Source organism: Falco punctatus (assembly GCF_963210335.1).
Source record: "Falco punctatus genome assembly, chromosome: 9".
Taxonomy (NCBI): Eukaryota; Metazoa; Chordata; class Aves; order Falconiformes; family Falconidae; genus Falco; species Falco punctatus.
This window is the reverse complement of record NC_137589.1, coordinates 9,921,429-9,947,477: the sequence shown is the minus strand read 5'-3', so window position 1 is coordinate 9,947,477 and position 26,049 is coordinate 9,921,429. Positions and strand designations below refer to the sequence as shown.

Here is a 26,049-nt window from a genome sequence, read left to right as displayed (position 1 = left end):
TGTTCAGTCACTGTCTTGGTTAACTACACTTCTTCATGAGTTGAAAACAAAAGCATGCCTATTTTCTTATTTGGGCACCATGAATTCACAAGCATACCCGAGCAGGATGCCTCCTCATCAGGTACCTTTTGCTGTCTGACAGAACAAAGCAGCTATACAAGAAAGCCTGTGCCCACCAGAAAACCCCGAGCTTTCTTCTAGACAAGATAAAACAAAACTGAGAACTGCCCACAAATGCTGGGAAGTCTGACCTTCCTCCCTTCCCCTAGGCCTTCACTGCTGAAGAAATATCCTAGCTGCATATGTAAACTAGCATTATGTATAAACGAAGTCAGTGGTTTAACTGACAGAGCACCCATTACGTAGACAAAAATCTATCTTTAATACTGTAAGAAGTGTAATTTGATATTCTTTTATCTGATTAAAATAATATAGATTTTCTATGTACACAAACTGACAGCTCTAGAAAAAGTAACGGAGCAGCAGCCTCCCATTTGTCTCCACTTGATCTAAAGGTCTGTTCTTACAGCTGGAAGGTTAAACTGTTCTGCAAGTCACTTCATTCTTCATCCTGTGGGCTAGGATGGCCAAAAAGGATACCAATTTGTGCCAGTCAAGGGCATGTTTTTTCTGAACCAGATAGTTGTTCACAAGAAACTGGGATGAAATCCCCAAATTCCTACTTCCCTCAGGCCTCTAAAAGGCCATGAGATGCATTAACTTTCACCACAGAGCAATGAATGAGAGAGTGAGCCACCACAGACTGAGGGTGGATTATGACCAGCAATTCTGCAGGGACAGATTCCTATTTCTGCTCCTTGACCTATGAACTAGCTTGCTTTGATTTATTCTGAAATCCTCCCTGGCAAATGGAGAGGAAAATCAGCTGGTTTAGGTATAAACTCTTTTTTCATATCCCCCAAAGCATCTGCATGGCCAGTCTTGCAAATGAACACACATTTTCTGCTCTTTGCATTACAACACATTCTAGAATATAGAACTTCCAGTAATGAAGCAAACATGACAAAACATAATGATGGTGACTGCTGAAACTAAGATAATGGAAACAGATAATCATAGGATTGTAGGATATCTCAGGTTGGAAGGGACCCATAAAGAGCATCAAGTCCAACTTGCTGCTCCTCACAGAACTCTCTAAAACTAAATCATATGACTAAAAGCATCATCCAGATGCTCCTTGAACTCTGACAGGTTTGGTGCTGTGACCACTTCCCTGGGAACCCTGTTCTGATGACCAACCACCTTCTTCTCAGAGAAGTATCTGTTCCTAAGGTTCAATCAATTCACTGGTCACCAGAGAGAGGAGATCAGCACCTCCCCCTCCACTGCCTGCCTCGAGGAAGTTGTAATAAAAGAAAGTAAAGTAAGTTTAAAGCCATAGACAAATCCAGTACCACCCCCATGGTTACTTTTTTTTTATCAGTTCCTTTGATTCAGGGTGTTTGTGTATACAACATGAAGAAATCTACAACCAGAGAAATGCTGCACTCCCTCAAGGAGCAATATGCACATGTCCCACAGCAAAAGGTAGATTTTTAACTTAGTTGATACAAACACAAAATTGAAACAGCAGGAGTCTGGCCTCTAAACATGCTATGGCCTGAACTGACAGAGAAAACCACTGAGACAACAAGAAAAGTGATTTGGGAACATTATTTCATGCAATAATGTCTTTCTGGTCTTCCAGTGTAATTCAGAAAATTTCAACCAGTTCTGAAGAGATGAACTTATCTCATGGATCCAGCTGGGATAACCAACCTTCAAAATACCCGCATGCAGCTCGCACTTGTGCACCTGTTTGCTGCATGCATGCATTGGTTTAGAGATAAAAACAGGAAACCAACATGAGAAACCGTTCTCTCACTCACCTCCTGTACACAAAGGACCACTGCTATGCATTTTCTGTAAGGATTCTTGCATGCAGAGAAGAACGTATGTGAGGGCAGGATACATGTTGCCTGCAACGCCAGAGAGCGAAGCTCACTGAGAAGGGCAATGCAGGGAAAGATGGCATCTGCTCACTCCATCCTTGCCTCTGTTGTTTCACTTGGTTATAAAAGCACTTGCAAGCACTGTTAGAGTGGGGAAATCTGTAAATGAGACTTAGATCCCACTGCCTTTCAGGGAATTTAAGGGTCCTTCATCTTCACAAACAGATGCTTCTAAAAATTTTACCTTGCAAACACAAGTTGTTACATCCCTGCGCAAACTGATTAACCCGAGCGCTTGGAGGTATGTCAACTGTCCAAATTTGAGTCTCCAGACAGTGCAAGTCTCTGGTCAGATACCAGATTACAATCAAAACTGGCCCATCGAAATTTTGGATTACTGCGCTCAGGGCACAAGTACAGCTGCCCACTGTGACACCCTCAGGGCAGAGCTGGTAGGACTAGCACCGCTCTGCTGAGACGGATTTGCTGACTCTCCAGGCTGCAGATTTCTTAGAAAGGTGAAAGGCTTTTGAGGTTTATACATTAGCTTTTGCAGCAGATAGTCTCCTCTTCAATGAGATTACAAAGTCTCATTCCTACCATTCTCCTCCCCTCCAAAAGGCAAGGATATTAATTAAGTACAGGCAACATGACACACAATACGCCCTGCCACAACGCACAATGCTCAGCTAGCAGCAATGATCTCCACCTTCAGCTTACCTGTTTTATGCACTGCAGCCGGTCATTGGTCTGCTGTATGTGCCTGTCCATAGAATTCATTTTGATTGTCTCCACTTTCTTCTACCTGAAAGCCATTAAAATTCCTCGATCTGCAAGAAAAAAAGGACAGTAAAGATCACTGAGCACAGCCCAGAACTTCTACCACCTAAACAACCAAGCAGAGCCACTTGCAAGAAACCCCTGAGCACACTGTGAGATAAAATACTAACAATCTCAGTAACAATGACGGTCTGGCTTTTGCAAGGACAAGGGCATGGGGATTCTTCCATCAAGAGAAAATACCTCCTATAAATATTAAATGAATCAGATATGGCAGAATATTACATGGCCAAAAATAACACCAAATGTCTGTTATGAAGACTCTGGATTTCTGTATTGAAAGTAAAAGCAACAGGTGTACTTTGGGCTCTCCTCCAACTAGCAGATCTATTTAACCAGCCCTTGAAACAGCTGAGATGATGGTGAATGAAGGAGCGGGATTCACAACTTAACCAAAATTTTCAGAATAACTAATGATTCCAGAGACACAACCTAGCATATAGGGAAGAGGCCTGATGTTCAGACCAAAGGACTGAGCAGTTCCTGCTGTCTAGAATAATTAGGCTCTTTAAGGTATCCATAGCTGGACTTGTTAGTCCTGGAAAAACACGTCCTGTGCTCTTTAGGCCCATCTCTAACAAACTGTGTAACTTAAGGCAATTTAAAACTTTCCCGTGCATTTATAAAACTCTAGAAAATGGAAATGAAGGCTCAGAGCGGTATTAGGAGTTTTAATTCAGGTGTATAAAATCACCACATGAAAACTGGCAACAAGTTAGGATGATCTAAAGAGCAAACCTGCAGTCCCCTAAGCCCACCACTGACGTTTGTCATGCTGAGTTATGTTTGTGGATATGGCTTCGTACACACTGGTGCCATCAAGATGAGCCCTGCTCCCCATATTTGCCAACTCTTTCAGAGCCATGCTTTACATCATGCTCCATGATCACATGTAAGTGGCTCTTTGTCAAGAAGACGCTATGTGTCTGGAATCACGAACACCACCTGCAAGAGGGGGGAACGGTAGGTGCTAAATCAGCACGTGCACACCACGCTGAATTCACCATTTACCTCTCTCTTATCCCTGTGTTCAGCTTGGGGTAAGGGGTTAGCCACAGCACAAGCAGCTCTGCTGAGCTGAAAGGCAGGAACGGCCAAAATGCCACTCAAACGTGGACCAATAACAAGGCACTAACAGCAATAGTAAGCATAAGTAAGCCTCCTGGCGTGGGCATGGTTTGCACGTCACCAGGCCCCTTCCACCCATTGCCCCTCTCTGGCCTCGCCTTACAGTCTTCCTATAGCGGCAGAACAGCAAACCACAACGACAGAAGCCAACAGCTAATCAACCGTTTCAGTCCACAGTTCATGTTACCAAATGGTTTGCACCATGACTTCTGCTTTATGTTTTAAATAGAACTGCATGAGCCTCCAGCCTGTACTTAATGAGCTGAGTAGTTTTAAGTGCTTTTTTCCAGAATTTGCTTCTCAGGGGAACAGAGAAGTTTCACACACACATAGGTACACTCTGCTGTTTCAGTCACTTTCATGGCATCTAAAACGGAAATGAAACCATAGATACTGCGCACTGGAACATGAAAACAGTCTTTGCCTGTAAATTCCCATATCCTTTTACTGTGACAGAGAAGTACAGTCAAAGAAGTTGTATCCTCACAGTGACAAAACAGGGAGCGGGCACAGATTCAAAAATATACCCAAACGCTGTATTTATGTAAAACTTTATACTAGCAAAAGGAAGGCCCTGGACTCACACAGAAACCTCTCCTCCAGGAACCTCTTTGGTGGCACTGAGCAGTTTGTTATTCAGAGAGTTGTCCATGACAAAAATCTTTCCCCCTTCCTACATACACATAAAATACAGGAAAATTTTCAGGTAATTGTTCAGTTAGAGAAGCTGGCCGCTCACCACACCTACTACACATGGCTCAGCATCTCTTCGGTTATAGCACTGGCTATATATTCTACAGGTCCAGCACTGGCTATTAAACCCCCAGCAGAAGAGTGTTCCCCGTAGTAGGAGCACTGACGGCATGGCTGTCATGGCGAGACAGACTCCAGACCACAGCATCCGCGTGCATCCCACACACACAAGCCGTCTGAGATTTCTGTACCTAGCTGATAATGTTCTTCCATGGCTCCTGCTGGATTAGACTCAGGGAAAGAAATCTTTTCTGCTAGACAGCTAAATGAGGTCTTATAACAGCAGCTCAAGCTGCTCATCTCCACCCTCTAGACACAAGAGGGTTCACTAAAGCACTCCTGTCGATAAATTATAATACTTAGGAAATGGAAAAGCCAGTTTCACATACAAGTATTATTGTTTGACTATGCTACTGCCACCTTCTCAACAGCAAATGCCATCCAAAGGTCCTTTAGCAAATGTAAATTGATGTATTTTTTTAAAAGTGAGTAACACAGCCTCATCTGCCTGTAAGACCCCCAAACAGACCTCAGTGGTCATGAAGTTTAATCTCTCAGTGGGCAGCAGAGGTATTTATCAAGAGATAAGCTAGCCCAGACATGACACCACTTCAGCAGTGATCCATCTTACAAGCTGGGACACATTATCTGCATTTTAATTGAACATCAGGACAGATGGAGAAAAGCATGCTGAAAAGAAATACAAACATATATGCACACAGATTTTTGTTGAAAATTTTGGAAAAATGCAAACTGATTTTTTTTTTATTATTTTAAAAGAAGTCAGGACATTTTTGCTTAATGAACCAGTAAGTAAAATATATTGTATTTCTGGTTGACTTTTAAACACAATTTTTATCTGTTTTGGCATTATCTATCTAACCTCCTCAGTGATGTACAGCCACAGAGAGAAACTGGGAGCAGAGCTGAAAAAGAGTATCTACCCCAAGCGAAAGACACATAGACATACTGTATACTGCCAGAAAACTATTCTCGAGTAAAGCCAGATATACCAGCACTCAGGCTCATGGCATCAGGAGCTGCCTCTGGCATTACTGGCAATATACTTAAGGGCTGGGAGACTGCAGAGACATTTTATGGAGACAATGACTTGCATTCATGTACTGTTACTTGTGCCGACAAACTATGCTGCATGTTAATTTATGAACTGTACACATAATTCCACCCGAATTCTTTGCCTTCCAGTTAATCATAAACAAAATCTAAGGTTGCTATCAGCTACCTGAACCACAGCTTACTATTGTACTTGTCCAAAATGTTATTTCCCCCACATGGCATAACTTCTCAAAGCCTGTTTGGAAAAGCAGAGAGCAGAATGCGCAGAGCTAACTTGCACAGCTGAGCAGAAGCCTGACAGGGCTCATGGAGGCAGGGCTGGGTACACAGTCCCCTGCTCTGGTACACAGACATGCCATACAATTTCTGTCATAAACTGATCAAATTCAGTCTCAAAAGTAGTTGTGCTTTTAACACCCAATGGCTCCCACTGAAAAGTGCCCTCTGACTCTCACCCTTCCCCTAGCAGCCAGAAGTATTTTCACTTCCATCCTCAACTCCACTTGTTCTCACGTCACTGCTGCTCTCTGGCTAGAACAGTCTTTGCCCTGGCAGGCTCCCTCCACCTCTCCCCCCTCACTGCATGGACAGGCACCCAACAGCCCTTTACTGCTGCTGGTTTGCTACTTCCACCAGCCCAAGCTCATTTATTCTTTTCCGGTCAAGAGAAGCCCCTCAGTCCACTAACTCCCCCAGCAGTAAACATTTGTTGCAAGAATCAAACAGCCAAAATTGTACATATGAAGCCTCACTGCACACAACGCTTCGTAATTGAAATATCCTGCCTCACCCCTCCAAGACTCATTTTAAACTTCCGTTCATATACACCATAAGAGCATCAAGTAGAATACTTTTTTTCAGTAAGCATACTGCCTCTAAGTCAATTCTGCTATAAAAAATGTGCAGCTCATTAGTGGGAAACCATTATTATCTGGAAATTATTCTTTCATAGGCCTCAGCAAGAATTAAAAGATTAAACGTGGAAACTGAAAATTATCGTATGGATCTGAAGTTTTACCAAGGCAGAATAAGCGTTCTGACACCAGACTGTTTTGCCTCGAAAAAATACCAACAGAATTAAGTTTCCAGTAACTATACGTACTACACAGGTACTGCTGTACACTGGTCTGGTTCCCCACATGCACATCCATATCCTGAAATTAAAATTAAAAAAACACCCTTTCTGTCCATCTCACACTGTTTTAAAAGTAGCAGCAAGATCACCTTAGTCAAACATAATGGTGCTTAAGATACAGAAAGGCCAGCAGGCCAAGTAAGAGCAGACTTCTATTCGGTTAAGTGCCGAGCGCTTATCTGGTCACAAGCGAAAATGACTTTGCAGGGTCTCTCGCCAGCCTCTGGTGTACCTGCATTGGAAACCACACTAAGATTCAGGCACTTTGAGCAGCTCAAAAGACAGCAGGGATGTTGCTGCTCAAGATTAAGGATACTGGCAGAGTGGGATAGAGAAGGGAATTTTACCCAGTGCTTCATAACAAACCCCCTCTGTTTGGTACACAAGCATTAGCTAGAAAGGTCATACGCTAGTGCTTTATATGCTAACTCCATCCAAAAGGATAAACAGAAACAAAAAAACCCCCACCAAAAAAAGAAAAGTAAAGAAGAAGTGTTCCCAGCACCTTCCGGTAAGTCAGCAATAAAAAGCCCCATTCTTCTGCTGTCTTTTCGGAGGTAAAGACCCAATGTCTCTCTTTCTCTCTCTCTCTCAAAAAAAAATTTACGTGAATTTGCCTTCCTTCTTTCCTCCCCTCTAGCATTGCGAGTTTATAGCCCTAGGCAGTAATTAAAGAGCCCTCATTTACATATTTATGATGTCTCAAAAATGGAGAATGTGTTTTTAAAGGAACAGATGCATCGACCTGTTAAGACTTTTTTTAACTCTAAATGTACTGAATCTTTTTTCTTAAACCATTGATACAAAACCCTCTTAAATACTGAAAAAGGAATGAAATTATGTACATGCCGTAAGAGAGAGAATTTCACAAGCTTCTGCTATACTCTGTGTTGGTTGAAAGCTCAAGTGAGGAGTTTGCAATTATTGTATCAGAAACTGGACTTCCAGTAACACATTTATGAAGAGCAATTTAGTAAAACATGGTCCCTACCAGTTCCTGAGGCAACCTAAACAGCATCTTAAAGAATTTTTTTAAAAAATATCAAACATTTCAGCACGGCTTCAAAACACTGACATATCTACAAACACGCAGCAGCGTGAAAGCAAGAGTGGTTTTGGTTCTGCTCTGGGACGGGCTCTCGCCACAGCCAGGGCTGGTGGCCGCAGCAGGAGCCCTGCCAAGCCAGGACCAACCGATACGGAAACCTGCCGGCCACCGCCAGGGGAGACCCGAGTCACCAGCTGGAACAGGCCCGACCTTCTCCGCAGGTTGAGAGACCCTCGACGCGGCGCTTGCTGCTCTGCCTCCCCCTCGCACGCGTTCCTCCCTCGCTGCGGGCAGAAGCAGGAGCGAGCGGCGCTCCCTGGGAAGGCCTCACCTGCCACCCGGCCCTACAGCCCACCAGGCCAAAGCACCGCCACCCGCCCCTCCCCGCAGCAAAAGACTGCCATCTCTTGAAAAATCAAGTTTTTAGAGAGCAATCTTTCTGCCAGCAAGCCCTTTTGGGAGCAGAAAAGGAACAGCAGGCCCCGCAAGCGCTGGGCGAGGCCGGGGGCGGCTGCCGGAGGTGTCGGAGGGCCCGGGAGCGGTGTCTGCTGCAGCCACGGCTGACTCGGGGCTGCTTCCAATCGCTCCGCGGAGGGACAGGAGAAGACACACGGAAACCCCTCATCAGTCAAGAAATTTTTTCTTTAACATTACCGAGGGGATGAGAGGATGAAAAGAAGAGAACTGTTCCTCCAGCAGGAACACAACATAGCAGTTTTCAAACCCCCATCTTCCCCTCCCAGGCGCACCCCGCCACAGCACACCAGCTGATTAGCACCGTTTCACAGAACATGAGTTACTACTGTCTGTGCCATCAGCTGAAACTAATAATGTCCTGGATGTCTCCGGCACACGGAGGGCCACATGCGAGGGCAGGCAGTTTGTACCTAAGAGTGACTTTGACCAAGCAATAGGCCAAGCCAGAGCGCGGGCAGGAGAGGCCTGCGCTGACTAACGGCCCCGGCAGAGCGCGGGGCGGCGCCGAGGCGGCGGGGGGGGCGCAGAGCCGCCGCAGCCGGGCGGGAGCACCCAGCGGGGCCGCGGGCCGGGGCCGGGAGCTGCGGGCCGGTGCCGGGCGGGGAAACGGGGCCGCGTCGCCCGCTCTGCGCCGCGCCGGCAGAGGGCGCCGCAGGGCCACGCCGCCGCCCACCGCCCTGAGGGAGCGCGGGCCGCCGTGCCCCGGGGCGCTGCCCGCCGCCGGGCCCTCGCCTGCCGCTGGCGCACGGGTCCCTGGGGGGACGGGTCAGGAACGGCCTCGCAGCGCCCGGGCCCCTGCCGCCTCCCGGGGCAAACGCCAGGCACACCAGTTCCCTCAGCGCCCGGCCCTGGCAGAGAACGTGGGCAGTCCAGGGACACAACCCACCCAACTCCACTTGGTGTTTTCCTTAACATCTGACATCTGTCAAAAAGTTGCTTCTTGAACTATCAGAACATGCCTCCGTCCGTAGACACCGATTAGTACTATGGCACCCACCGCATTAATTCTCCTTTGCAAGCGAGGCCGGTGCCCTCCTGCCGCGGAACCAGGGCCCGCAGGCCGCACTCCAGGCGCCCGGGCAGGCGGCGGCAACAGCTCGGCACCTAGGCCTGCACACAGGCCCCTGCCCTCACACGGGGTGCACGGTCCGTAAGCCTGCTTCTCAGTATGAGAGTTTTCCAAGACGCTCTTAAAAGATTATTTTCTGGGAAAAGTTGAATATCTATCCATGACAACTTTTTATTTCCCCTGCTAGATACAGTACTGAAAGCATAAAATGTCAGGTGAAAGGCCGTTTTAATCATTAAACACTGAAAAAGGAAGTTGTTTTAATAAAGCTTTATTTACCACGAGCTGCTAAATACCTACTGCTGTTGGCTCTGAGCTATTAAAAAGGGCCAGATGTGAGACAAAGCAGCGTTTGTTATGCTGGGTGAGGAAGAATAGATATTTGTGCTGTGCTGCTTTCCATTGTTGCTCTACAAATGTGCAGTAATCCCCAGAAGACTTTCTATCATCTCTGACTGCGAGAGGGGGAAAGCGAGCGTGCATGTGTGCGTGCGCTGCCAGCAGGCACAGCTTCAGCGAGGTGGGAGCGGGATCTAGTAATTTATAGTGGCTTGAGCTGCAAGGGCTGGCAGTTTTGTTGGGTTTAAGGAAGCTGTTTCCGCAGCCATGTGCTTGGGAACATTTTTATATACGGAGCCTATTATATGCAGGCACGAACAGCCAGCCGGATACACACAAAAGCAAACCCACACATGCTTTTGAAAAAAAGACAGCATGACAGCTTGCATAAGCAAGCCTGCTGGACTCCTCTGGGAGAAGGAGCGGCGGTGCGCAGAAGTTGTTCAATCATGAAGCACATCTGCAGCCTGATTACAAAAGCCAAGGTGGTAGGGCTAGCTGGAACCACACACACAGGACTGGGATATGACCCATGCTTAACGCAGACACATAAAAATATAAAAATGAACCCACTGTATAAGAGCGGTATCACAGGAATGTAAAAACATCACATCTCTAGCTAAGGAGAGCGCTCCTTCGAGCCTGGACAAGCTGGTCACCGGCCAGCACTAACCATAAAACACGTGAACTGCCTCCTGCACTGGCAGCCCTCACCTCCAGCCCGCTGGCTGAAATGACTGGTTTCCTCACACCGAGAGCAGCATCTGCAGATCCCGGTTTCTAGTAATTGCCCTGCTGCATGCTTATATTATGAGGTTGGTTTCCCTGCATCCCACCCAGCTCCTAGTGTTGTCAGCTCTGTCAGCTTGTTATCTTTAGGGGCAGCAAGGAGGGAAAAGGACACTGCAGTTTAAAACAGCAAGAGGTAATAACACAAAATTAAAGGCAAAAGCGTGTAGAAGCATGCTACAGGGGAGCCAAGGCTGACAGACCTGCTGTAGTGCTCTCAGAGGCTTTGCACACTCCAATATAGACAGATCTGCTAGAACAAACATTGACAGTTCCACAGCAGAATCCACTGATCCAGTGGTTTATTAAATGTACTGTAGCTTGCAGGTAAGAAATGTTAATCCTCATCGGGATGGCTACAAGCAAATGAGCCATCCCTAAAAGCTTGCAGGGTTGCACTCAGATCATTTCATAACCAGTGTCCCTGATCACTCATACAACAATGCTGTAAAAAAAACCAACACACACCACCTCCCTGATAAATTGCCAATTCCTAAACCGAGACAGAATCTATCATCTCTTCCCACCTTTCGGGCTCAGTGGGAGGACTGCAGAGGAAATCAGGTGAACATAAGAACTGGAAAGGATTTACATTCTGGCATGTGATGCTCACTTATCTACCTCATGACAGCTCGTTTCTTTCTTACAGCTTCTGTGGTAAGATGTAAAGTATTAGTTGAAAATTCTTTGTGTTTGCCTACCAGATACTGCAATAACACATGAAGTGTTGCTAACATCGTTTGGTTTACATGCATTCTGGGGGCTGAGCCTACAGAGTTGCTACAAAGGATGTGCACGAACTGTAAACTTTTCCTGCTCTTGCTAGACTTATCAACTACCAAACCAAGCCAGCTGGTTTGGACATACTGATACAAGTTATTTGCTTAAAACCTGAAAGACGAGCTACAGAAGACAACCAAATAGAAGCACTTTCTAAAGGTCTAGAGGAGAGAGTAACAACCCAATCCATCTGTACAAAGATGGTCTTAGAAACAGGAGAAAAGAAAGATAGAGGGGAGATGGCACTAGCAGCAAGTGTTTTTAACAATTTAACAATAGCCTATCAAAAAGTGAAAATGCTATTTTGTATTTGCTGTGCTCTGATAACATCTCTCTTGAACCAGACAGCCTGCTATACAACAAACAGAGGTCAAAGCCTCTTGGGCCAGCTCAAAGAAACGCTCCTAGCAAGAAACGTCTCAAACCCACTGTGAATTAGAAATAAGAAAGATTTGCATTCTGACACTGAATGCCCTCTTACTTATCTGATGAAACTAGGCATCTTTTGAACTTTTTGAACTGTAGCATTTGAAGGAAATTGTCTGCTGATTTCTTCTTGCGATTTTCATCACAACTTACATTCCTTATTACTGGGTGGCAACAGAAAGAACGAAACAATCCCTCATCCCCAGACTATGCTGCACCCAATAAAGGAATAAGCACAGATTTAGACTCTTTGTTTTCAGTAAGTTTAGCATTGTGAAGAAGGCATATAGTCAAAGTAGACAGTAATTTCACTTAGTGGTCTATAAACGCAAGATTTATTCACCTTTTCCTTATTCCTATGAGAACTAAGAAACTGCTGCCAAGACCAGTGATTTCTGGTAAGCCACCAGGGAATGCATCACTCCTCTGGAGAAAATCACTCAGGGACAGGGAAGAAGAGGAGGAAGAAAAGCAGCATTACCTCAGTCAACAAAGTCTCCAGGGAACAGCGCAACTGTATAGCTGCTTTGGGACACAAGCTCCAATAACTTTGACATCTGCCATTATCCTGGTCTGTTCTGATGAAATTTAAGTAAAGATTTACCCAGCTTCCCAGAACGGAAGCAAGATAAATTCCAATAGGACCAGCAAAACCTGTAAAGGCTCAATATAGCTGAAGAATTAAGGTAGAAATTATATGGCTGTCAATTTTTGTAGCCACAGAAACAGGAAAGTCATTGGTAGCCAAATTATATTTTCTGCACTGCTTTCAGTGGCTGCTCAAACATGCCTTCTCTCAAAGTCTCCACTTACTCTGAATTATGAGAATTTAGTGCTGGGGTGGCCATTCCTTTAAAATAATTTAAACTGAAGATATTGCACATCTAGACACAACAAAACTACAATTTTGGTGAGCTCTATAGTCTATTTTATCATCTTCATTTAAAGCAGCTGATTGGAGATCCAGCCATATAATCCTTCTGGACCCGTGGAGCACACATTAGAAAACAAGGTATTTGGTTTTACTGAATTTTCCTGCAGTCAAAGGTCCAATATTTCAAGTCACCACCAAATCCTAAATTATAAAAACCCTTGCTGACAGTCTGGGTAAAATGATTCAGGAGTGGACAAGCAAAACAAATGACTGTGTATCCCTCAAGGAAAACTTCTTTGTACATACACAGTGAAGCACTGTGTGAACACAATCTACATGGAGACTTGAAATGTACCTGCTATTTATGTTAGTCTCAACAGCTAATATTCAAGCACCTGAAGTAACAGATCCATTGCTACTGAAACTTTATGAAGAAGCCCAGATATATTTTTGATATCCTATAGTTGTTTTTGAAAACAATGTAATTTAAATACTAGTTCCAACTGCAGCACCTTCATTCCAACAAAGCAGAGCTGCACACATCCCTGCTGTTTGACTATCCATAATGTAGTCATTGCTTTTCCTGTTTTCTAAGTGCCCATAACTCGAGTGAGGTAGAAATCCTTCTAGACACCTAGATCACAAAACACTGCAGGAGCCTTACACATCAAAGTCTGCTGCCTTCAAGAAAGATTTTAACTCAAACACCTGTGATCATCTGCACTGCCACATTCTGTTTTCTCACTATCTTATCACTTGAGAGGACCTTCATATCTAGAAACTGGTCTTTGAGGATTGCCAGTGTCCCCGACCTACTTTACAGGCAAATAAAGAGAATTTTAAACTTACCATGAAATGTTTCATTTTACCAAGAATCTAAACAGACATTTCAGTTTTCAAAGGTTTGATGAATTACACGGTTAAAGATCTGTCACTTGCTCAGTTCACAAACCTCTTGGGATCATGTCCTGGTTTCAGCCGGGATAGAGTTAATTTTCTTTCTCAGTAGCTGGTACAATGCTGTGGTTTGGATTTAGCATGAGAACAATGTTGATAACACACCGATGTTTTTAGTTGTCGCTAAGTTATGTTCATACTAAGTCAAGGACTTAGTCTCAGTTTCTCAGGCCCTGCCACTGAGAAGGCTGGAGTGGCACAAGAAACTGGGAGGGGACACAGCCAGGACAGCTGACCCAAACTAGCCAAAGGGATATTCCACACCACAGAACATCAAGCTCAGTATATAAACTGGGAGGGAGTTGGCCAGGGGCTGCTGATTGCTGCTGGGGGCCTGGCTGGGCATCGGTCAAGCAGGTGCTAAGCGACCGTATTGTGCATCACTTGTTTTGGTTTTTTTTTTCCTTTCAGATTTTATTCTTTTCTCCTTCTCTCTCCTTTGCATTATAATTGTTGTTGTTATTATTGTTAAAATATTTTATTTCAATTATCAAATTGTTCTTATCTCAACCCACAAGTTTTACCTTTTTCCTGATTCTCCATCCCTTCCACTGGGGAGGGTGGTGGCAGTGAGCGAGCGGCTCTGTGGTACTTAGTTGCCAGCTGGGGTTAATCCACGACAGATAATCGGGAACAGATTTCAGCAGCGTTTCCTCTGAGTGCCCAGATCTCTGTTAGCTGTACCTCCACTAGGTCTCTCACCCTCGGGTGATAGCACGAACAAAGCTGAAATGGCATTTGGCAGACAACACAGATACCAGGCAGGTGTTTTAAAATCCTCTCAAGTATTCAAAAGCAGCAACTAAACAAATGCTAAATGGAACCTGAACAAATGGAAAGACTAGCAATGGAAAAGACTAGAAATCAATGTGGTATCCCCTGTTAAGAGGAGGAGGGCTCCCATCATCACCACTGCTTTTTCAACTGGAACGGGCCAGGAGCAAGCCTGACAACTTATGAGTGACATCAGTCTCACAAACTGGAGCAGGCAGACTTCCCATTTGTATTACAGACGATGTAAAAAGAAAAACTATTGCTAATGAATTATTTAAGTGCAGTCCATAAATTAAGACACCTAGACTGTCTTATGTTTTTCATACCACCGTCATCATTACAAAGTATCTGCCCAGAAGCTTTTTCCCATAACTGCAGGGCAAAGTCAGCCCTGTGAACAGAGACCTGAGCTCTTCTCCTGACTAACCACCACCAAACACTTCACTTCCTCGGCTCCTTTGGCTTTCCAATTACCTAGGGAGCTCCTCAGGGTAGATGCTATCTCCACCAAATACACATAAAGTGCCAAACACAAATCACAATTCAGACTGGGGCTACCACATGCTAGTTTAATATAAACAATGAAAAGTGATATAATAAAATCTTTAATGTACGTACTACTATAAGTTACAGATGAAACATCTAATATTACCCTTCCTGCAATTTCAAGACAAAATTTCCAACATTCAGCCAGGCTTCCAAATACAGAATTAAATTAACCTGATAAACCTACACCGTACATCCAGATGACATCTGGATAAAAGCAGTTTAACTCCAGATGGCATTTTCTTTTCTTCTACTCCTATCCTTCCTGTCTTATTTTTTGTTTAAATGGCTACTACGACACAGTGTAACAGACCTCAGAAAGCTACACACTTTCCTTCTTTGTTCTCAACAGCGACACTACAGACTCCAGAGGTCAGCTTTATAGCCTTCAAGTTTTTATGAAGCCCTGCCTGATTAGATGTACTCCAGAGCAACTTTCGTTCTGATCAAACGTGACGTGCTGGTGACACGCTTACAAAGCTGGCAGAGCAGCCGAGCAGCAAAGCCTTCAGCAGGCAGGAGTAGGTGTAAAGTCTTACTTGAAACAATGCACAGCTCCCCCGAAAAGGAAACAAGAATCCCCTTTGAAAAGGTTCTGATGAACTCAAGGAGAGACCTATCGTTGTGACAATGTCAAACCTTGCGGAGAACAAAACTGCTTCTATCCAACTCCTCATCCTTTGCTCTTGATCTTTGTCATCCTTGAGAGGCTGCATTTTGGCACCCTTTTGCTCCTAGAGTAACTGGGGTTCAGTATATCTGAAATTTGGAGGGATATCTTTTGAAAGATGGTTCATTTTTTAAACAGCCTAGCTGCCCACTATGCCACATTACAGGATTAAAAAGGTTCCTGCTATTGCATGGCTGATCCAAGCAGGGATACAAAAAGAGAGGGCAGGCTGGCACTGGACAGGCGATGCTGCGGGAGCAGCCCCTTTGCTCCTGTCCCACCTGGGACAAGGGAACCAATTCAGACAGTTAGTATCAGATGTGAGGGTTGCTATTTTTCTCTGATTTTGTTTCTCTTGACATAAATGAAGCCACGAAGAAGGAGCTATGTAGCAAGCAACAGTTCTTCCTTCTCAACCAAAAAAGCATCTCACTAACTCACAGTACTTCAAATTAAGGACTTCGTTGAGACATCCTTTCCTACTTTTTCCATAGGCCAAAACCTGAACCTGGCTCCACTGTCCTTTGTAACACATTCAGACACTCAGCAGTCCGGCATAAGGAATTTTCTATTCTCTTACCTTTCTATGCTGTCTGTCTACCAGCTGGTTAAGAGATAGGCATTGTAGTTCTTCCTCCTAAGGTGATACTGGTATCCGAAAAGCCAGACAGTAAACCTCTAAATAATGCAGTGCTCTATCTTCTATCTCTACACTTCTCAGCTTATAATTTTACCTTTCCAACAGTAAAGCATGTGAAGCAGGCAAACACCTACGTAAATGTCTTCTACCAACAGATAACTTCTCGGCTATTGCGAAACACCAAAGCAGCAACAATTAAACAGGCCCTTAAGTTAGCTGCAGGCAAAGAAGAATGATTTTAGAAGAAAAGTCTAAGACAACAAGACTCACCAACCTTTTTACAGGTTGGCACAAATAGTGGAGATGTACAGGCAAATGGGGTATCTATAAAACAAGACATAACAAAACATAATCCCCTCCTACTTCTATAGAATACCATAAGAGGATGCAAGACTTTTCAGTTCTTTTCAACTGCTACTTCTCTTCTTTAGAGGAATGAGAATTATTTGACAACCTTCTCTTTTTCTTACCAGTGCAAATACAGAGGTGTTACTGTAATACTAGGTATTATGATTATCTGTACGGCAGGACAAAATCAGGGCATGAACCTTTTCTTGACTCCAGAAGGTTTTGTTCAGAAAGGAAGCTGTATGCGCAAGCAAGGAGTAAGCTACATTATGTGTAGGCAGAACCCTTACCTGAAGAACTGGGGACCTGGGTCTGTCCAGAAAGGCACAGAAAGATGTGGATTGAAAATAATTTGTATCAGCAAGCAACGGGGAAAATAAAAAAATAAAATAATAATAAAAAAAAGACCCTGCCACAAAGTTTGTGGAGTGTAAGTTAAGCAAAATCAATCACTTTGCAGTCATTAAAGCATTATAAAGATCTTTGTAAGATTTTTAGAAAAAGATCAGTGTTCATTAATCACCTACCCTAATTCAATCTTAAGCTCATTAACAGTAAACAAAGAAACAAATAAATGGAAACCCTAAAGAGCCAGTTCTGTAACCATAAAAAATACTACGCATTAGCTCCTCGCAAGATTGATTCAGTCCCTGAAAATATCCCATGCTGCTATAGATAACAGTCAAAAGCCTGGGGATCCTGGCTCCACAGAATGATAACCTGCTACCACCTGCAAGTGTCGTAAATCCGTTGAACAACCTGACTATTTTCAACCTTCTTCCCATTTTGCTTTCCAGGAGAAAGGAGCCTGTTTGCACGTAAATTTATTTTTTACTGCCTTCAATAAGCCTGAAAAAATTTAAGGGGATGCATATGACATCACAGAGCAATGTCGTGACTTATTTTCACTGCTGAGCAACAAAATTAAATACTCCTCAAAAATGGAAGTGGGAAGGTGTTTCACTCAAAGGTTGACTTCAGTCTAGGGAGCCAAACTCTTTACCACACTTTTGATGGCCTGGTCTTTTCTACAGTGGAGATAAACTGCAGGAGCCCAGTGGCACGTTTTCTAGGTGACAAAACAGGCAATTTTGAACCCTTGACCTAAGCACCAGACAGGGTCCTGACACCCAAAACTGTCCTTCCTCATCTATTGTAAGACGAAGAACATGTTAAAAAATCCTGTAGGTTGTCCTATTCTATTTCTAGCTGATGTCAGGAATAGAGATTCGTTTTCCAAAATGGTTTAAAGCCAGTTTAGATAGCAGTTTCCTAGGATCACTCATTCATTTTCAAGTCAAGTACTGCTCAGGACATAGGTCAGTCTACTGCTGCCACCCATTCAGACTCAGTATATCAATTATCATCTTTGCTCTCCCCCTTGTTTAGAGACTTGTTCAAAACTCTTGAAAGGATTGGTTTACATTACCTACAACTCAAGTTTCTTTAAACCTCAGTACCATAATGCAAGTGCTTTGAATACCATCACACCTCTTTCAGAGTTGAGAATTACTAACAGACTTCATAGCAACTACAGTGCTATTATACAGCTATGGGGAGACAACCCCTGATGGGTCTAAGAAGCAAAGTTCCCAAGAACTTTCTGCCTGGCCTGTGAAAAACAATTCACCAGCATAACTTTTTTTTTTTTAGTGAGCTTCTTTCCTTGTGAAAGCCAACTGAGCTGCTATTTATAAGGCTTTGATTAAACTAACATGCAAACACATACATAAGCACACATGCGCAAATGTAACAGGATGAAATGCTAGGGAAGAAAACAATGTATATATACAAACATATGTAAACACTTTCTTGCAAGACTGAACAACAAATCCTAAGCATCAGGGAACACAGGAGAAAAGTTTGCACAAGTGATATTAAGCAGATTTGTTCCAGAAACAGGGATTCTATTCTGCAATTTAATTCATCTATCATGCAGAATGTGCCTAGCTTTGGCCTCAGTTTTTATGAGCCATCCTGTGGACTAAATTATAAAGGGAAAATAACGGGAAAAAGGGTGTATTTTGTATCATATTGCCATGCAAGAGACTGAATTTTTAAATGAATGTTTTAAGCTGATTTAACAAAGCATATTCAAGAATTGAACAAGCAATTTAACAGCCGAGAGAATAAAGCAGCAGTTAATGGCGACGATGACCCAGCGGGCCTGCTCGCAGGTTCAGCAAACCATGGGCTGCCTTGTCAGTCTCTAAGAATGAAGTGGGGCTGGTACGAGGAGGGAACCATTTAGGGCACACACTGGCAAGGAAAATATCAGAGTTGGAAGGTCATATAAATTGCTAGACATGGAGACAAGATCTGTCAAAAAGACAAACTACCTAACAATTTTAACCTATTGGCTAGAGCTGTCCATGTCAGCATAATGTTAACATACATTATAACCTCGGCACAAAAAAATCCATGTAGATGGAAGAAAACTGCAGCAAAACTCCCTTCCTTATCTTCATTTTAGACAGGAACTCATTCTAACAGAGGCTTAAAGAAATATTTTCTCTGATTTTTTTCATCTGACCCCAACATATATATACACATTACAAGTGAAAGAAAAATGGTATATTAAAAACATAGCTGTCAATCCCTCTACAGTTACACAGTTTATCACAGCATCCATCACAAGCACCTCTACGTTTGGACAACAATGATTTTTTTAATTATTACTATTTTTATTTGGGTTTGAATAAAAGCTTTTCTGAATAACCACTGAAATATTTAAAATAGAAAGGAGGGCATTTGCTAGACGAGAAATTAATGTTTTTCTATTTTAAATCATCTGCATTTTCCCCAGCTATTACAACCCAATCGTAATTATGGAGCTGTGATTGTTCCTCTACCACATGTTAATGACTCTCCATTTTTAATGTAAAATCATCTCATGGTTTCACTTCTGTTGAGACCACTGCAACTTTTTGAGGCCGTATGATTTTTACTTGCCATCTCAAAGCTCCGCTGCTTTGCAATATATTGCTTTTGTCATCTCTCCCCTGGCCTTATTTGGCTCAGCATTAGAGAGAGGGCCTTCGGGAAGGCCTGGAAGTATGCGTCAAGTTAGTAGGTGGGACGCTTCCCTGGGAGAGAGTATTAAGCTAAACCTCCAGAAATACTTTCAGGGACTCCTGATATTGTTAATCCCCCAGGGTTTATGCATGCAATGTGACATTTAAGATTAGTTCAGAAGCATCTGTTCATAATGCCTAGAACTGAACCTCCAAGAATGTACCACACATCATTTACAGAAAAAGACACATCCCTAAAGCTTCATTTCCCTATTGAGCCACTAAACTGAAAACCCAATGTTATAAAAGCTAACCTATTTCTCATATTATGACCCACTAAGTGACATATGAAACTCAAATGACAGAACTCCCTGCAAGTTCCATTAGGTTAGACTCCACTCACGGTGCATACCTCAATTACAATATATTTTTTTTATTCTTGGAGAGTAACTCAAGATACTTATCCTTACATGCCAATTTTCATAGTAATTAGCCTGTCGAGCAGCTGACCAATGAAGAAAAATAAAGTCAGCAAACAGAAAACAAAAATTTCTGGATGTCTGATCTTTTGTTTGGGTGTTTTTCTGTTCATTTTTGTTGTTTGTTTTGTTTCATTTACATTTTTTCTACAACACAATACAAGCAAAAGCCAATTCTGAAGGATTTGTAAGGGCAGCATATATTCCCTCCCAGCTATTCAAGCAGGCAGGTATTCATGAGTACCAAAAGATGCACATAATTATGCCTGAATGATTATTTATCCAGAAGGAAGAGCAACTGTGAAGCATCTATCACTCTTTGTTCCAGGTCAGAAGTTTCAAGCCAGCCATTTAAAAAGAAAAAAATAGCATAATGTGGATGAAGCGACCAACAATATACTGAGCACCATGAATACTGAATACACAAATCAAAGTGTTTCAGAAACACAGAGGCTCTAAAGTTAGAACTGCTTGTCATGTACTGCTGAACACAAAAAATTAGTTTGCTTTGCAAAAGAGACATTAACAAAACATATTAATTCCTTTAAAAGATGCATTATATGCTTAGTGTAGCCATTTCCTACGGATTGTGATATATATCCTGTTTAATTTCTTTTAAGCAGACACTAAGCAGGATATGCCCAGCAGTAGATCAAGCCAACCAAGGAGACTATGGTGAAGTATTGAATAGCATGCCAACAGCGTCCGATACACTTGCAGGACCTAGTTCCTGTATTCCATCACCTTCAGATGGTCAGAGAGGTGTTGGAGAGCTGTAACACATAATTCTCCATGGTCTCTGGGTACAGAGCTCTCCAGTGTGTGTCCATTTCTACTTCTAGGTTGGCACAGTGCAGGAAAGAGTGACCTTGAGGTCAGTTGGTATCTAAAACCGCTCCTGTGAATGCCACCTGGAAAAGACAGGGAGCTAATGTTCCTTACAATACACATTTACCTGCACTGTTAAAGAAGGAATAATGTATTAATGCTGTATGATATTTCATGAGAGCAAATCATGAAGATGCTTTAAAATTCCCATCTCTTGAATTAAACCAAACCTTTGACACCCTGCATTTGGTACTGTATCAGATGGTGCTTTCCATCGATCGAGCGTAGTCTGAACCAAGAGAGCATGGCCACGCCTACACTGTGGATTTCTATTCCTTGCTATGGTCAACGGCATTTCACACAGAGACAGATGGAAGGAAAAGGGTGTGGGAAAGGACAGGACTCCAGCTAATACTCTGTAAACCTGCAGGAAGACATGCAATTTAACCAACGCGTTGCTCTAGATGCCTGTGGAAAGTGTGTCATCTGTTTGCACAAGGGCCTCCAGCATCAGCACCACTGTGGAAATACCAGCAATTGCAGACAGCTGCTGTAAAAAGTAGTTTGTCTGAAGTCACCGAACTTACACCTCATTCTTCACTGGTTACGGTTACGGCAGCACAGCTCAAATCCTCATCTTCTTTAAAAACAAAGCAGCAGGACAAAGGACGGACGTGGTTTGGCTAACTGTTTCATGGACTTGATGTGAAAAAGAGACCATGGCAGAAAGCTGGAGTTAATTCAAAGTAAAAAGCAGTTGGTTTTATCCTACCCTTCTACACAGCAAGACAAGAAAGGAATACTAACCGACTCCTAATCACAACCAGGACAGTTTAAAGCTAAACAACTGCTCATTTTTAAATATGTCATCTAAGAAAACAATGAATGACTTAAGCTTTAAACTTTTTCTTTCTTCTGGGAAAAGAAATAGCAAAGGTATTTAAAATTAAACAGGACATTCACAATTAATCTGCTTTTTAATTAACTTACTCTGCTGCTGTAAGTGATTCTGCATTTAGTCTCATTCTTTTGAAAATTCCAAAGTGCTACTTCTGACCTGTGATTTACTGTTGCCGTACATCTTTATAAGCAGTACTTTAGTTTAAGTGGCAGTTGCATATTAATTACAAAGTTAATTATGTGCTATGTAATCATGCTGTAATTCATTAGTTTACTCCACAGTGTGAAAGGATAATGCTAAACGGAAGACCTGATGCAGAGTATTTTAGTAATTTGCATTTTTGCATCAAATATTCAAAATATTAACCAGAATACATTGTCTGCACTTAAGGGAGCCTACAAAAATGCTCATCATGATTCTGCTAACAGCTATGCTTAAACTTTTCCTCCTTAAAAAAAGTTGCCGCAACTTTAGCAGGGCAAATACAGTATTTTCTCCAAAACCAAGGACAAAGCTAACTACTGCTCAGAGCAGGGCAAGCTATCAGAAAAACGGAATGAATTCAAGTATCCAGATTTGGTGGTACTTGATGTGGCACATCCTCAAAAGACTGGTGCTCTCTGCTTTCTGAAATTAGGTTTCTTTAAGATGTTTTGGCTTGAAAACCTAAACACCAAGGCATCCACCGGATTTTGTGACTCTTAATTACTGACACTTTGCATGAAGTACCTATGGCCAGATAATTTGCTACCGGTTTCTGTCCAAAATCTGCTGGGAAATGCAATTCCTGTTTGCGCAGGTCTCAAAACAAGTCTGTTACTACAGATCTATGTTTCCCAACAGAAGTATTGAACACAAATGTAAATATTTATTTTTAAGATAATGATTTTTGGTGAAAAATGAACTAGGCACAATACCATAAAGCTGTCTCTCTGTCCCAGGTTTAATTACCCCTAGAACTATCCAGCTTACTCTGATCAATAGAAATACAAAACCTAATTTTTACGAAGATGCTCTTAGTCATGAAGAATTCCTCTTCAGCTTTCAAGGCTGCTCCCCGCCCCCTCCACCACCCTCGGAAGTATTCCGACATTTACTGTTCTTCACCAAGAAATGTTGTTTTTCAACACCAATTCCTCACAAGTTGTAATATTATTTCCTTCCACTAGCTATCACTGTGATGCAAAATGATGCTCTTTGTGTGATATTTAAAAGTCAACAGAGGTAGGAGTATCTCCTCCTAAAACTAACACCATAAAACCCACGATAAAGAGCCCTTTAAAACCCACGATAAAAAGCAGCTCTATCACTTAGAATTACAGATAGAAAAATTACTATGCAAAGCGTCTATGTTTTTTCAGCACATACTTCATCTCTGTACTTTGGAGCTATTTTCACCTACAAAAACAAAAGCAAGGCCACTTTAACTATTGATAACTCTGCAAAAAAAATCGAGACTTATATCATGAACAGAGCTGTCCACTGTTGTGCAGTGTTTTGACTGCATAATCTTTATTATCAGGCAGACTGCATCAACAAAAAGAAGCCCTAACTCTCCAAACAAACATAAATAGATTACCAAACCCATGACTGAGTTTGCAGCACCCCTGGAATTCTGTCTCATGGGCTGAAGCAAGTTTCCATTTGAAGCCATTTTTGAAAAATAAAGAACCCATATTTTTACAGGCAAATTATGACAGTCATACTACTAAGAGCTTTTCACTCCTTAAAATTCTTAGAGCTTTGTTGAGAAAACAGCATAGAGACCTTAAAATATAAATAAAATGCACACAGAGTAATTAAAGTTCCCGTGAAAAAAAATGGAATTAATGATATGGTACTGCTGAAAATTTAAATATAGCAAAATAGCATACTGTTTCACGCTACTGCAAATTGAGTACTATGTATATAATTATGTCAGGTTTGAGCTGGTTACTTAAACTTTTTAAAACAGCAATTAAAGAAAATGCACATGCACCAGTGGCTTTGTAGAAAACAAACCTGAAATCTATGTAAAAACCTTCATGCACTCTGTAGAGCCTCAGCTAAAAAAAAAAAATAGTTCTCTTTGAGCACTGTGGTCATGGATTTTGCACTAAGAAATGTAGTTAAAAAATTAATTTCAAGCTCTACTAGAAAAAGGAAACAATAAATATTTTGTCCAATATAAAAGGAAAAAAGACAAATCAGTAGAAAAAGTAATTTTACTTTCAAACTTACACACAAGCGCCACAACAGCTAAGAAAAATGAAAGCATTTGCTCCCCCTTCAGAAATGAGACATTCAACTTTGTATGTACAGGTAGTACCTGCTGGGCTGTGTAATTAATTTAGGTCTGTAGGCACTGGGTTAACAGATCGTACAGCTCTGCTGTCATCTTTGGCTTCTATTTTGGAACAGGTATCCTAACATAGGTATTAAAAAGTGTATGGCATGGAATAGACCCCTAAATTTGTGTTTTATAGAATCAAAAAAGCTTTTTTTTTCCTGATATATGGCGATGCATCCAAAATCCAACAATTATAAACCAAAACACACAGCTCAAATTCCCCTCCACATTTTAGCCCATAGTAGAAAGTACCAGTCTTCCATTTCTATACGGTGGTGTAAAAAATATTTTAAGGGCAAGTAAAGCTTTCAAAACCCCAAAACAGTAAGAGAATTCATTTAATTTACTATCAGTAGAGTAAGGTAATATGGTGATATGGTTAACTCACCCTTTTAGGTTCTTTAGAGATTTCTGCACAGAAAAAAAAATAAAAAAAGAAAAAAGAGAGAAAAGAAACTTTTGGTTTGGTTAGTGACTTTCCTCCTACCTTAGCAAAAGGGCCAACAATTCTGCTTTCACGTTTTCAGAAATTACTTTGGTATGGATTCTTAATGTTAGCCATCTCATAGGGAGGCTTTAGCCTAAGCTAATCATCTGGGTTCCATCAATAGTCAATGGAGAGTGGTACTTTCAGAGGGCAATTTGTCCCTTACTAAGACAGATGTCAAAAATTGGTGGCACAGATCGCTCTCTGGAGATACCTGTTTCTGTCCATTGATTACAGAGCAAGTCTAGATAATTTCTTCAGAAACCAGAGTCTTCGCTGACTTTGAGGATGATGCAGACTCTTTAGTCCCTGCCTCATTTCTGAAAACAAAACTTGTATCCTCGACAATTCTGAAATTGTGTGCTAATGTTACGAAGCACATTAATTTTAACTAGGGTAGAATTAAAAGTATGTGATAACAGAGTCCTTAGTTATTACATGATCTTTGGTTTCTCACTACAAAAATATTGGAAGGGTTTCTTACATAATAAGACCTGTACATTATAATTTATTGTAAAGTGTATGTAAATATGTCACATTTCACTTGCCCATTAGTAAAATGTAAGTGTACTCACTTCCAAAAATTGATTAAAATAAATATGGTAGAGAGACCTTTCCGAGGGACTGAGTTTTGTAGGACATGGGTATTTTATGTAATATGTTCAGTAATTTATATAAGCCTCATTCTCTACACTAACATGTACAAATGTACAATTTTTTCCAGAAGAAATAAAACAGGAGGAATTTATCCATTACTTGGACTCTAGTCAAGGGATCTGGGAAGCTGCATTCAACTCCTCTGTCATTCCTCCCATGGAAGCCTAGGCAACTCATAGGGTCTTCCTATATACTTGTTTAACAGTAGTGTAATAGCAATAATACACTTTCCTAGGGTGTTATGGGAACAGATACATAAAAATTATGAACTACTCTATTAGCCCAATCACACAGGTAACATAAAAGTATCTAGATGAAGTATATTGCAATACAAGCGTTCTTCTTAAATACACCTCTCAGGTATGCATAAAGCCAAATTACCAAAGCTCCTGAAATATCCTGAAACAAAACAAGCCTAGAGTCCAGTATGAAGTATTACCCCCTTTAATTATTTTAAAAAATTACAAGACTGAGATTACTTAGGTTTTTTGTCCTTATCAGAGAGCTTATTCTAGTGCAAATTTTTAAAGAGAGCATGAAGAACATGACACTTTGGGCAAGACCATTAGCACATTCTTGTTTGCCCTGGCCTAGCCTTAATAGAGGAGAGTTCTACTGATTTACAGCTTTGACAGTAAACAGAATTGCAAATCTTGGGCACATATCTTCCTTATCACCCTTCTTGGGACATGCAGGCATGTAATGAATTCCCAGGAACAGACAGGCCACCAC

At 42.0% G+C, this 26,049-nt stretch overlaps 1 protein-coding gene across 8 annotated transcripts in view; it reads right to left on the bottom strand.

Annotated features, from left to right (window-relative positions):
- Positions 1-26,049, bottom strand: part of ZMIZ1 (zinc finger MIZ-type containing 1) — a 359,397-nt gene that overhangs the window by 157,417 nt on the left and 175,931 nt on the right. For 7 of the 8 annotated variants that reach the window (XM_080400881.1, XM_080400877.1, XM_080400885.1 and 4 more), the window contains one exon: positions 2,673-2,782. In XM_080400881.1, coding sequence (XP_080257007.1) covers positions 2,673-2,732 — 60 coding nt within the window. In that variant the 5' untranslated portion in view covers positions 2,733-2,782. Of the gene's footprint in view, positions 1-2,672; positions 2,783-24,561; positions 24,585-26,049 lie in introns of those variants that run through there. The other variant, XM_080400880.1, reaches the window with a different exon arrangement.